This window comes from Phoxinus phoxinus, assembly GCF_949152265.1.
Source record: "Phoxinus phoxinus genome assembly, chromosome: 19".
Classification (NCBI taxonomy): domain Eukaryota; kingdom Metazoa; phylum Chordata; class Actinopteri; order Cypriniformes; family Leuciscidae; genus Phoxinus; species Phoxinus phoxinus.
Genome location: NC_136894.1, coordinates 16,240,877 through 16,255,611, shown reverse-complemented (window position 1 = coordinate 16,255,611; position 14,735 = coordinate 16,240,877). Strand labels below are relative to the sequence as shown.

The 14,735-nt window shown below is 36.6% G+C and overlaps 1 protein-coding gene across 8 annotated transcripts in view; it reads left to right on the top strand.

Moving 5' to 3' along the window:
• The window catches only part of phactr4a (phosphatase and actin regulator 4a), a 77,032-nt gene that overhangs the window by 23,980 nt on the left and 38,317 nt on the right, over positions 1–14,735 (top strand). For 5 of the 8 annotated variants that reach the window (XM_079590517.1, XM_079590516.1, XM_079590515.1 and 2 more), the window contains exon 1: positions 11,086–11,562. In XM_079590517.1, the coding sequence (XP_079446643.1) occupies positions 11,508–11,562 (55 nt within the window). In that variant the 5' untranslated portion in view covers positions 11,086–11,507. Of the gene's footprint in view, positions 1–2,474; positions 2,523–11,085; positions 11,563–14,735 lie in introns of those variants that run through there. The other 3 variants (XM_079590518.1, XM_079590514.1, XM_079590512.1) reach the window with 1 other exon arrangement.

Below are 14,735 nucleotides of genomic sequence, written 5' to 3'. Positions count from 1 at the left end.
AAACACAGTGTTTTTCATACATTGGTTTATCTGTGTCTATCTGCCACAATATCAACCTTGACTGACACAAATAGATTTCAGTGCTTCCCATTCTGTGGCAGCCCGAAAAAAATTTAACTTCTCATAATATTTTAAAAGGTCTTTCATGTCATGTTTTACGGTTCTGTCACGGTACGGTGCTGTCAAACTAACTAAAATCGAAAGTGCGATAAGTCTTGTCCTTATCAAATGACTGCGCTTCACAAAGAGATTGTAAACTTGTTTTCAGGTAGGAATAAAAGCTCGACTGCAGTTTCCGTCAAAATAAAAGCTTACATTTATCTCTTGCATGTACATAAATTAGGACAAAATAATTATGAAAGTTTCATTTATTTTTCTGTGCATTTGTTTTACAATATATGACTATTACTGTCATACACTGTCAGAAAAACAATTGCAAAACTGTATCTTTTTTGAGGTTCAAGTGGCCGTCACGGGTGGTACCCTGAAGGGGGGGGGGAGACTATAAACAAAACAAAATGTCGCAATCCAAACCGCAGGACATTTTTGGTCTCAAAATGTAAACTGAGATAACTAATTACAATGGTCAGCCCTGTACATAGTGTTGGCCACCGTTTTTATCAAACAAATAAGGAATGAGAGGCTAAGGTTACGGTATAAGTTTATAGTCTATAAAGGCCGCTGCCACACCGATAAGAATCCTTGAGAAAAGCCTCAAATTTCTTAAAACATCTCAACATGTGACAATTAACATACTCGCCTCAAATTTTGTCCTCTCCTCTTCAGAGACTTCTATGCCAAACTGCAATAGCTCCTTTATTAATTGAGCAGTAGACAATTTCCCCAACTCCATTCTAAACTTCTGAGGGCTCTTCCCAAACGATCAGTAACATATAACAGCCAGTCTGACTTGAGTAATTTTTGCGGGCTTTATGCAGGGGAACATACAATTAGACAAAATCAACAGAACATGCCATCATACGTGAAAAAATAAGAATATATAACATCCCGCATTTATTTACATAAATTATTTACTAAATGTATTCTCCGAAAAATCATGTTCTGAAGTTCTGCCAGAACAGGTCAGGAACGCACTGGACGACTAAAGCCAAGCTTGAAATTTTCTTAAAGGGACCGCAACCATAACGTCTGCAAGCACTTTATGAACGTTTTGTTGCCGATCATCATGGTCTTTATTCCAAATTTTATTCTAATATCTGTCTGTTTTTGATGCAATGTTTTGATGCTCCTTTTGTCACAAAGTCTGCTTGCCATAGTCCATATAATGTTTGAACGAAACAACAGCGTGAGCGTGCCGCTAAATGTAACGCTGTTGTCCACGTCTGTCGCCATGGTTACTATGACAGTACGAGCGAAAACCAGGGATAACGCGGATATTACGTCATTGACAGGCGACAAGTGAACAGGGAGACCGGGGTGGCACATTTTAAATTGAAAGTTCTCTGAAATTAAAAATCTTTGAGATATTTTAGGATATTGTAACTGTAAGTAGCCTACACAACTGCAGGAAATATGTTGCACTGTAGAAAACTGTAAAAAGAATTATAGGTACAATGCCCCCGGACTCCCCTAGAGGGACAAAGGTCCACCCACCACAGTTTCACAACATCCTGTGGGAAACACTGTTAAACATTTACAAAATAATTGCTGTCATTTAATTTCCTTAGTAACTACTATGCTGCTTTGTAAGCACTAATCCTGTCTGGAAAATTAGTGAATAGTTACAGTTATATAAGAGTCTGCAGTGATGTAAACATAATGAATGATTATTCATTATAATTTAGCATGTTTTAGCAAATACACGTGTTTTAATGCAGATGATATTCACGTGAAAGCCTGTATTTACTGTCAAACGTATTACGTTTTCTGGAGTTTCAGAAGGTGACAGAAAACATGTTTGAAAAAAAAAAAAGGTTTTGGTAAAATCCAAAAAGGAAGTTAAAAAGTTGTAAAAATACCTACTGGCATCATTTTTTATGTTACATACATTTAATGTTCTAAACTTTACATTCAGTAATGAATACTTTTAACATAAAAATATATAATATAAATATAAAAATGTATTTAAAAATATTGTGATTAAATATTAAAATACAAAAGATGTGTTATTTCCTCTAGTTAGAAGTTATTGGAAATAATAGTTGAATAATAGTTCTATATTGACTACCTTGTTCTTAAATGGGTCCAAGCTTGCAAGTTTTTTTATTTAATTTTTTTTCACAAAAAAATAAGCCTTCAGGGTGATACCCTCTGCTTTGTTGTTGCTGTTTATTTTGAAATAATGATGTGTTGTACATTATCGTACTTGCATGTTGGCTTCATTCATGGGTTCTTGTTGTGTCAATCAATGTGCGGTCTGTTGTTTTAAATACGGTACATTGTAGCCATTGTATTGTGAATATATACACGTATTGTTTTTACTAATCAAGTCATCCGTCTCTATATTTCCTCAGGAACCTCTTCCTGCTGCTGTGTTCTTGACGTGGGGATGGAAAACCGAGGTAAGACAATGGAAGGATAATCTTGCCAAAAAGTCAGGAGAAATATCTGTGATTTGTCATAGTGGTCATCTTTCAAGGGTCATGTGGATTGAATTGGTTTTGGGCTGCAGCTTTATATCTGTTTTAAAGATATAAATTATTTGGTTATGTCCAAAACATGCACAGAGCACAGTGCAAAGACCTCAATAATTAGTAGTAAAACTAGTTTTTGAAAATCTGAATTATTGCTTGTTTGAATATTTTTCAATTAGGCTATTTGTTGTTCCCCTTGAATAGTTGCATATTCACACCAATTTCTTTGTTTAACCACATCATTGAAAACAATGTCTGGTTTTAATGGTGTAGTTGGTGATAGTGATCCTGTGTTATATTATAAAATCACTGACCTCATATGGAATGTTAGCCTCATAAAGAAGGTTGACCATGTGACGCATAGGTGTGCTGGCTCTCGAGTGAGATATCGGATCACGCTTTGCCCAGTCGACACACCCACAGGTGAAACTCAGCGCTTTTCATTTGCCACGTTGTAGCTTTGTTTTTCTGTGGGGAATTCTTACCTTTATGGACAAAGAGTGTAACTCTGTAGAAGAGGAGTATATCTCATCAGGTAGGAAACACTTTTTTTGCCGCACTTCAATGTCTACAGACTGAGGAACAGGGTAACTATCTGTTGTCTACCATTGAGGGTCAAATGCTTTTCTTTGATAACGATGAGGAACATTTAAAAATAGAGTAGCCTTTCATTTTTGTTGGTACAGACTGTTTTTTTCCTTCATATTTTGGGTTATTCATTTTAAAAGGGATGTATTCCTTTTAATTTAGCTATACCCAGAAGTTATGCAACCGCACTGCACCGCACTGAGCATGTCAAATTACACACCATAAATGGCCGTGTACTTTAAAAACTATTTATTTTTACAAAGAAACTCTGTTTATTCTATATAAAAATCAACTGGTTTCATATTACATATTTTTTTAGAGAACTATACAGCAGTAGATATGTGAGTATTTGCCCATGTGATACCTTTCAAAGTTCATAGTACAGTGATGTTTGAGATTATAATGCACCATCATACTTCCATTAGTACAGTACTGCTTAAATCTTTGGGGTTAGTAAGACTTTTTTTAAAAGAAATGTATACTTTTATTCAGCAAGGATTGATGTAGCCTATTACCCAACACGAACTGCATTTGTTAATCGTTGTTAATCTTTGTTAACTTTAGTAAGGCTAATAGAAATATACAGCTGGTCATTGTTTGTTCATGTTACTTCACAGTGGATTAACTAATGTTAACAAATACAACTTTGGATTTTCATAATTAGTAAATGTTAAAATTAACATGAACACATATTAATAAATGCTGTAGAATTGCAGTTCATTAGTATGTATTTAACTAATGAAACCTTATTGTAAAGTGTAACCTGAAAAAGGATTGAAAAAATCTTGCTAACACCAAACTTTTGAATATTAGTGTATCATATTACTATTCGGTGGTACACCAATCTTATTTGGGTCGAAATAACAATGCTCCATCTAAAACGGTTGTAGATTTTGTAGTATTTTGCTCATTCTTGCTCAATCACTGTTTATGCCCTTTCTATTTATATGGCTCACGTAGATTATTTTTCTTTTGATCATTTAAAATGAACTTGTAAAGACAAAAATGTGTTAAAAACTACATGCGTCATACAGTATCATTCAATGATAGGTATTGCGAATGATAACATGTAATCACCGTGCTATCTGTCCAAAAAAACACCATAGTCCTGCTTTATTCAAAAAGCATTATAATACCATGGTACTTGTTGATACTTTTAGTTAGTAATGAAAGTTATATTCCAGGGACTGTGCCAGGAAGTGGAGTTACTCTTTACTTGCATCAGTTTCTGCTGTGATCTGGAAACAGTCCAAGAGATTTCCTTGATAGGATTTACTCGCCTCAGTGTTTTGGCCTGTTTTCCTCCCATGACTCTTGTCTTCAGCATTGGGACAGAGAGAGAGATACCAGGACAGCAGATAGGAAAAGAACAGGGATACAGATAGTGTTGTGTCTAATGCTGGGACATATCACATGCACATATCAGTTGTGTTTGTTTACATTTGTCTGTACCATGATCTAGAATATTTCATTAACTACCAATTGCTCTTGTGAGGACTGCCATTTTCTTGCATGTCATGATATCTAATATCTTAACAAATTATTCCTTCAATCATCTTTTAAATTAGTCACACGGGTTCACAAATCCGTCTGAATGACTTAACGAATTAGTCAAGCAAAATTAGTATAAAAAAATCTTCATCTACTGATCACAAATGACTGAAAAGGACATGGACATGTTTTGGTCCAAAGGTGTGGGAACTCTGTTAAAAGCCATTTTGGCTAAATGGTCCAAGACACCATGGTATAGGCCTACTTTACAGGAAAACAATTAAAGGCCATGTCCTTTACTGGTGCAAAATGGCATGGGGAATTCACCCCATGTGTTTGATGTATTTAAATGTTCTCTTCACCTCGACGGTTTCACTGGTCTTCCGTCATTATAATCACATGCTAATGTCCAGTGAGTCAGCAGTCGAGCAGCACAATGAACTGAATGCCTCTAAAGCCTCACATCAGTGTATCAAAAGAATGACTAGCCAAAGCAATTCAGAGTGGGGTGAGCAGTATGAGCAATTCTGTATCACAGTCATTGTATATCAAAGGTACTGTTGTTTGATTGCAATAGTTGGTTTAGCTGGAAATATGAATGGGACGTTTTATTTTATTTACTAGTTTTTGTGCTTTTGGGTTATGATTAATGTTTGGATGAATTGCTTTATAGTTCAATTAATTAATTTGGATTTCACTAACACACTGTGTCCTTCAGATGGCACTAGTGTAAGTCATTTGTTTTTTGCTGCAAGCAAGAGGTCATATGTAGAGCTAGTGGAAATGTGTGCTGTCAGCCTGTATCTGCTTTACAGTTTTTATTTTTGTAACTGTAGAACAATAGCCTTTTAGGCGTTGAATTAGACCTTACTGTCATATAGTCATACTGTCATACGTTTCTCACATCTATAAACCCCTTGGTTGCCATTATATATTTAGAACAATAATATAGTAACAACTTAAAGTAATATTGACAAACTATATATAATTTGAAAGCTTCAATCTCTAGTTTTCATATTTGGTGGCTGTTTAAAAAAATTTTTTTACAGAGGAGCAGTAATTTATCAGTTTGCAGCAAGAATATTTCATATTCATTAGGCGTGTGTAGGCCTTTATTTTGAAATAGCAATAAACATGAAAAATCATGAAAGATTGGTAGAAACCACCCATACTACTTCTGAATAGGATGTCTAATTCATATATTGTATGAAAATTATGTAAATATGGTTCCGATCACTCAAAAAATGGAGGTGCCCTTATATGGTCAGTAAGGAAGCTGCGCCCAAAACTAAAATTTGGAACACAACTTGTTCAGATTTTTGGCTTTCATTTTGTTGCAGTTTTAGAGAAAAATATATTTTGTCATATATATATATATATTTTTAATTTGTACATTTTCATAAAATCAAACTTGTATAACTTTTTTTCTGTTTCACTTTCATAATTTATTTCAATTTTACAATAATCAGGCAAATGTTGTCTATATTCTTGAATTACAACCATTTAAGTTTGGATAGTGATTTGGATAGTGATTCATGTCTATGTGGGGGAAAAAAAAAGGGGGGGGGGGGTACAGTTAAAGGGTTAAACACACTGTATGTAAGTTTAGCCGCTAAAGGGCGCTTATTCAAAACAATAACAAAGGTGTAGCTTGAACATGGAATCATGGGAGTTGTCGTTTTCACCTCCACTGCCAATGGAAAGCAATTCAACGGGACTCAGGCATAAATCATGTTCATGGGTGAGCTAATGTATTATAGTTTTATTTATGTTACTGTGGTATTAAGCAGGGCAGGGCCTGGTACATTTTACTTTACTGTTTTTATTATGCTTTAATGCTACAGTCGGCCACTGCTGCTCCTTTCGTTTTGTTGATTGTTTATTGCGATTAAAGTTACCTTTAAAGGTACAATATGTAAGAATTTTGTAATAAAATATCCAAAAATCACTTGCACAGTGTGATATATTTCCTGCAGTTGTGTACTTACAATATCCCAAAAGTCTCCAAAGATTTTTTATTTCAGAGAAATTCCAATTTTAAATAATGGCCTGTCCCGGGAAAAAATGTTGCCTGTCAATGACGCAATTATCCGCGCTATCCTCTGTTTCCGCTCGTACTGCCATAGCCATGACGTAACCATGGTGACAGACGTGGACAACTGTGTAGTGCGTAACGTAGGGCTGGACAATAATTCAATATCAATATGTATCGCGATATTTTTTTTTTCAATAACGGTGATATGTTATGTGACCAATCAGCAGTCTGCCGTGTTTTCACGTCACATTTTAGTATCGCCTTAGCTCGCTCAGAACCTCGCCGGAAGTGATACGAAAAAAAGTATCTGGAAGCAGGTACAGATACAACTTTTACACAGTGGAAAACCAAACAAAGGCGAGTCAAGTCGAGGCGAGCTGGTACTGTGTAGTGGAAAAGCGCCTAAAGGCAAGTTCACACTACAGGATTTTAAAACGTCGGGCTGAACTGTGCAGTTCACACTACATGACTTGCTCTCTGTGAAATCAGGAGTGTTCAAATTGTTGAGCTGTTCACACCACACGACACAACGTGATTGATCCGCAACAGGAGGTAACTCACTACACGAGTTGACATTGACAACAACTCTGTCACCCAACGATTCTATCTTGTCTACAAACCACGTTTTGTCACAAAAAAAATCACGCGATAAAACGAATCGGAAATGACGCAATACAGCACGCGCGCCACTACCCAGCGAAGAAGACGAAGAAGAACACAAGTACACAACACGCGAGTCTTTGTTTGAATATGGACGTCAGACAGAAATTAGTGCTGCAAATGCAAACTGTTTGCACAATGATTTGCTCTGAAAAAAAAAAAAAAAACGCGTATTTTCCCGGTGACCTCAACCCATGCCTTGCTCTGATTGGCTGTAGCTCATGACATCCACATGTGGTTGAGTCGTGCGACCGCTCCGGATATGCTAGATATTTTTCTTGGCTCGGCGACGCGTCTGCGAGCGTCTTTGATGCGTTGTTCGCTCTTTCATACTAACAGATTGGCGAGCGTTCATCGGCCGCTAATCCCCCGCCATTTGCACGCGATAACAACCCGACCTGTTGGCGAGCTCAACGATTTGCAAATCGAGCTTAAATCGGCCTTAAAATACTGTAGTGTGAACTAGGCATAAAGTGTACGCGTGTTGTGGACCCGCCTATTGGCGTACATTACAACTGAAATAGACTGCGCCATTGACCAACAAAAACCTGGTCTAAAGTCAACTCACCAACAATGTGCCTGAACACACCTCATTCACCTCATTCATCCCGCCCATGGGCGCACAAATGGCGCAAATGTATTTGCTGTTTAAACAACAAAACAGCAGGACATGAAAGTGATAACTGCGTCGGGCTGCATTGCAGCAGATGTATTATAAGGCCCTTGGAGTTTCTGGAGGCACTTTTATGAAAACTGTGGAAATCAATTAAAATATCTTTAAACAATCAAACAAATCCCAAAGAGATGCAAGTCAAATTTTATACAGTGATCATTTTCTACAAAATAATGCAACAATGCAGTCAGAATTTCCAAAAATATCACAAAGAGAGCACAGCCTAACCCTATCAAGGGTTGTGTGGGTTTTTTTATATTGAAAGAGTTTTCTGAAGTTCTCTTAGTTGTGGTGAAGTAATATGACCGTGGCGTTGCTTAACTGTAGCTTTTTACTTCTGGCGATTGCATTTAGGCTTCAAAATTCATAAAAGTTGTGTCCATTTGTGAATATTATCTTGAGGAACAAAACAAACATTGACTTTTGTTTGTCACAGCTAGCTTATTTTCTGCAATTATCCAAAAGCCACTGGAAAAATACTAATGGATTTTTGTTGAGGGAACCAGAGTGATGTTAGTTATTTCTAAAGAGGAATTTCAAATGCAGAATTATCTTTTATCTTAAAAATTATTCTTATGAATTAAATTAATACAAATAAATCAAATGTTTTTAAAGGTGGGGTATGTGATTTGCAAAACGGCTGGCAGATTTTGAAAATACACAACTCAAATGGTCCTACCTTCTTTTCTTTGACTCCACCCATTCAAAGAACATGGACATGGATGGGGGGAGGGAGGGATGGTACGACCGTTTGATTGACGCACTTACTGTCCAATGATTCTAGGTGGTCTTGGAAATGATTGGCTGGAGTTTTCGAGTCCTGCCCGTTCCACAGATGATTAAATTGCTTAATTTTTATTTCAGTGCTTCTCACTCAGTGGCTGTAAGTGGGTTAGGAATAGGATTTTAAGTGATTTTGAAAAAATGGCCAAAACAGAGAATTACATACCCCACCTTTAAGTTTAAACTGATTGTGGGTATGTTTTGCAGTTGTACACTGTCTCAACTGTTTTAAAAGGCAGTGCTGTCAAGTTCAACATGCTCCACTGGCAGAATAAAGCTGTCTGCTATGTTTATCTAAAATGCAGATCAGTAAAGTCTTATTTCTGTCATCATTAGTGGGATATTTGGGAGATCTTTTAATAGATATTTAAAAAATGGTTTATAAGAGCATTTAATGTCCAACATTAAGTTGTGTCTGATTTAATGATCCAGTTTCATCTATCTTCGTTCATTCAACACTTGTCTGGCTTTTGTCTCCTGACAGCTTAAGTGATTTTATCCAAACATATTCTCTCTCTCTCTCTCTCTCTCTCTCTCTCTCTCTCTCTCTCTCTCTCTCTCTCTCTCTCTCTCTCTCTCTCTCTCTCTCTCTCTCTCTCTCTCTCTCTCTCTCTTTCTCTCTCTCTCTCTCTTTCTCTCTTTCTCTCTCTCTCTCTCTCTCTTTCTCTTTCTCTCTATCTTTCACACACACACACACACACACACACACACACACACACACACACACACACACACACACACACACACACACACACACACAGGAAAACCTGCCTCTGACTGGCACTAAACACAGCCAGCCTTGCTTTTCTCTCCTCCTAGTCCCAGAGCTCTTCTCTCTGATCCCAGACTCCCACACGTAATGATAACACTAGCCACATCATGTCCTGTGTGGAGAACTCCCTTTTCCAGAGGGATTTACATGAGGTTAAATCCTAATGTAACTGGTTGACATGGAGTTCTCTTTGAATCTCTTTGAGATTTTCAATCTCAATGTCCACATACATTCCAATAATTTTTTTTTTGAGATGGTATTCATGTTTTTGAAAGAAGTCTACTATGTTTCCCAAGGCTTAATTTATTTGATTAAAAATTATCAGTGTTAACAACATTAAAACATTTTTGTGGAAACTGATACATCTTTTTTTTTTTCAGAATCCCTTTGATGAATAGAAAGTTCATACGAACAGCATTTAAATGAAATCTTTTGTAACATTTTTAAATGGTTTTTCTGCCACGTTTGATCGTTTTAATGCATCCTTGCTGAATACATTTATAAAAATAAATCAAAAATCTTACTGGCCCCAAACTTTTAAAAAGGTAGTTTTTATTTTTTTCGCTGACCTTTAGAAATTACTAGACACTTTTGAGCCACACTTATGTTGAATGTCATTGCATTAGATGACAAATATCAGTAGTAAGTATTAGTGTAATGAACTCTCAGAAAAGAACATTAGAACCATCCTATTATTTCATTTTAGCCAGTCACCTTTGGGAAAGGAGTCTTCTGAATATGTTGAAATCATGAAAAAACAAGAAAGAATAAAAGTATAATGCATGGCCTTATGGCTTCCGTAAACAGTATACTTATAGATATAGTTCATATGATTAATCTCACCTGTATGGTTACTTTTCACTTTGTATAATGTGTCAACCTGAGGAGAACTAACTTGTACTTGCATTCACTGATATTGCTAACTTCAGTTTATTAAAAATCATTCCAAAAATTGTTCAGAGAAGTTAGTTATTATCAATGAAGATAATGTGAAGGTACTGCCTCCAAGACTCATCTCATTTTATATTTATTAAGCTGTATTTTATTAATTTATACAAAATACAGACTTCACTAAATACAATTCTGGTATGTTCTTGATCAGAGCGAAAAAAGACAAAACATTTATATTCACCCCATGTAAAGTATAAGTTTGCATATTCTCATTAGATGTTACTGAGCAGTGGAGGAGAGTAAGACTATACCAACCACATTGCACCACTGTATTTCTTAATTTAAGTTCTCATCAGCATAATTGTCTGGAATTTTACCTCCCACTTTGGTTACGCCAAGGTGCTCAGCATCAATGTAAGTATACTGTGAACGGTCTTCATTTCATGCCCACACACAAATAATCAGCCTGTGACGCCAACTCACAATCTGTCTCACTCACTGTAATCTGAGCCTTCTATGATGTCACTTCCTGCCAGTCAAGGACTCCACCTCGCCCCATCTCAGGTTGCAGCCACTCTCGGGTTACACTGCAGCGTCTAATGCATTTTGGGAAATGAAGGTGTGTAGCAGCAGAGGTAGAGACTGGCTCCGACCTCCTCTGGTCCCTCCAGAGTTTCCCTCCGTGAACTTCGGCTCCGAAAAATCTGCCACCGGGAATGACTGGCATCCTGGCCAGCTGACATACTTCAGACAAGCAGCGTATGTTATTTATGAAGTCAGGGCTGCTGAGAGGGAGGGACCTTCATGAGTTGTTGACTAAGAGCAAGCGAACCACCAGAACAGAAGTTGTGAAGTAAGAAGGAGGGACGAAACGGCGAGCGTGAGCACGAACTTCTAGGATTACAGAGCGAGAGTACCTGCTCGCCGAGAATAGTGGAACTGTGTTTTGCCCTCCCTGCCGCGGGCCCCGGGACTGGCAGAGGACGGGGCACACGGGATTTGGGGGTACAGGGCAAGATTATGGGACAAGGAGCAAGTACTCAGACTTTAAACCCAAATCTTACCTACATAACTGGTGAGTTACAGCTGGATTTTGGACAGAATGCTGATTCAGAAACTTTTGGATGGTTTATTATGTTAGGTAAGGTTAGGTGTTTTGCTTTTTATGCTGGAGGCAATCAGATGATATGGCTTATGCATACTCTGTACAGATGCCAACTGTACTAGTCTGAATTAGTGCAGGTGTACGTTTGTTTCACATGAAGGAAGGAGTAAGAGACAGGCTGGGGCAGGTCAATGTACGCTGTCGCTGATGGAATTTGGCGGTTGTGCAATCGGACATTCTCATGTTTCTGTCAGGCACGCTTCCTCTCGGATTAGACCTTACGAGAAGATATAAGAACGTGCTTCGCTGTAACTGACTGTTGATCTCTATAGCAGTCTCTATATTACATCTTTTTAATCATGTATGACCATGTGTTTGGTCGAGGAGTTGTGTGCAGCAGTGTTAAAGGAGAAAACCTGTTTGTGCTGTCTATTGCTTCAGACTGACTCAAGTGGTTTGTTGTTACATTGTTTTCCAACCGTAAAAATTGCAGCATTATGAATTCGAACCCAACATAATGCCTTGCCCTTCCTTTACTACGTGCTTTAAGACAAGACGAACAAGTAGAGGCTCTGGGCCTCATTAATAAATATATTCTTACATGCAGGCGAAACTCGAAAAATTAGAATATCGTGCAAAAGTTCCTTTTATTTCAGTAATAATTAATAATAATATAAAATAATTAATATATATAGAATCATTACGTACAAAGTGAGATATTTCAAGCCTTTATTTGTTATAATTTTGATGATTATGGCTTACAGCTATGAACACCTTTTTACAATATTCTAATTTTGAATTTGGGGTTTTCATAAACTGTCAGCCATAATCATCAAAATTATAACAAATAAAGGTTTGACATATCCCACTTTGCGTGTAATGAGTCTATTTAATATATTAGCTTCACCTTTTAAGTTGAATTACTGAAATAAAGGAACTTTTGCACAAAATTCAAATTTTCCGAGTTTCACCTGTAAATGTAGCCTATTGAATGCTTTAGTTTACATGCGGTTTTATGAATGATTAGCACAATTTTGTTGTGAAGGAGTTCTTATTTTTTGAATAGCATAGTACTTGTTTCTGCTGTGTATAGTGTTTATATGGTGCATGGCATGTACATGTATAGGTATTGAATTAACTGGAAGTAAGTTTTTTTTTCTTATTTTCGATGGGATTGACAAAAACTGACATATTACACATTGATTTGACTGGATGCAAATTGATGCAGACACTAGTTAAACTGAGGTCACGTGACCGTAATATTGTACTGTTTGAAATGTTTCACATAATGCTTTTTAAACGTTTTAATAGTATTTAACATGCTTGTATTTCATTCCAAATATATCCATAAAATACTTTTAACAGTCAACATACCTATTACAAATTTATTTTTGTTAAAATTTTATTTAATTAATCTGTCTGTATTTTATGTTATATTTTAGTTTAGTTATTTTTTCCATTAAAATACATTTTAAGTGTATTCATCAATAGCTAATGCTTAAAGTGACTTGTCACAACATTTATAATGTTACAAAAGTTTTCTATTTCAAATAAATGCTGTTATTTTGAACTTCCTAATCCTATTCATCAAAAAGTCCTGAATCCTAGTCATGGTTTCCAAAAAAAATATTTAGCAGCGCAGATGTTTTCACTGTAATACAGTGCAAATCAGCATATTAGAATGATTTCTGAAGGATCATGTGGTTCTGAAAACTGATGATGCTGAAAATTCAGCTTTGCCATCACAAGACCTTTAAATGGCAATAATATTTCACAATATTACTGTTCTTTTATTTATTTTTTAGTTTTTTTCTATTTATTTTTGATAAAATAAATGCAGCCTTGGTGGACACGAGGCTTCTTTCAAACACATTTTTAAAAAGTTGTATTATTAGTAGGGCTGTCAAAAAACTAATTGTGATTAATCGCATCCAATATAAAAGTTTGTGTTTGTATAATGTATGTGTGTGTACGGTGTATAATTATTATGTATAATAATAAATATTTTATATATAAATATAACCAATTTTTCTTAAATATATACATGATTGTGTGTGTTTTTATATATAAATAGTTATACACAGTACACACACATATATTATGTAAACACAAACTTTTATTTTGGATGCGATTAATCGCGATTAATCTTTACTGTACGTTCACACCGCCGCCGGCGAGAGCGGCAAAATTCGCTCTCGCCGCCCTGCCATCGACGTCGTGAGATTCGGGGACTCTCTGGCGCTCTGACGTAGATTTTAGAATGCGTGATTTTTTTTTAAACTTTATTTAAAGGAGCCGCAAAGCAAATAAGAAGAACTGAACATAAATCAGTATTATATTTTGTGCACACTGGCCACACGTAGGGTATAAGTTAACCTATTGAAATCTTTTAAATGTGAAAGTAACAAAACACCAACAATTTCAGACACCTTTTTCCATTCGTCGTTCTTTTTGTTAATGTCCCTGTATGTAAACAGGGACAAGTCGTACAATAACGGGAAACCCGCAACAGAAATAATTAACTTTTCCTCCATTTTGCTTAGGAACTAATGTGGTCGGAACCAAAGTTTACAGGATTGTGTTCTCTGGTATCCCTTTAGGCTGAGGACTTCTACATTCCGATTGGTTGCCGCTGGTTGCCGCCGAACCGTGTCATAGCTTATTATCATAAAGTTGACAAATTTCAACTCTTCTCGCCGTCCAAGACGCGCCACGCCGCCCTCGCCGGTGCTCGCCGCCGGCTCTCATTGAAAATGAATGGCTTGCGGACAATTTGACGCTCTCGCTCGCGGTGTGAACGTACATTTTGACAGCCCTAATTATTAGGTTTCAAATAACCACCAGTTTTTTTTGTAGTTGTTCACCTTCTGATGACTTGTCATGTTATTTTAAGGTGTTGCCATGAATCTTCTGTTTGCACAATACTCTTCACTAGTTTCCTCTCACTTAGTGTTTGATCATTTTACAAGCTTGTTCACTTCTCCCATTGACCTATGTGTTTATTTATACACCAAGCAGTGTCCTTGATGTCCTTGTGTGAAGTCCTACCTCTACCATTAACACAGCTGTATATTACACTCCGTGTTTTCAGGACAGTCGACTCTGATCCAATTCTCACGTTTGTCACTGATATGAGAGGAATG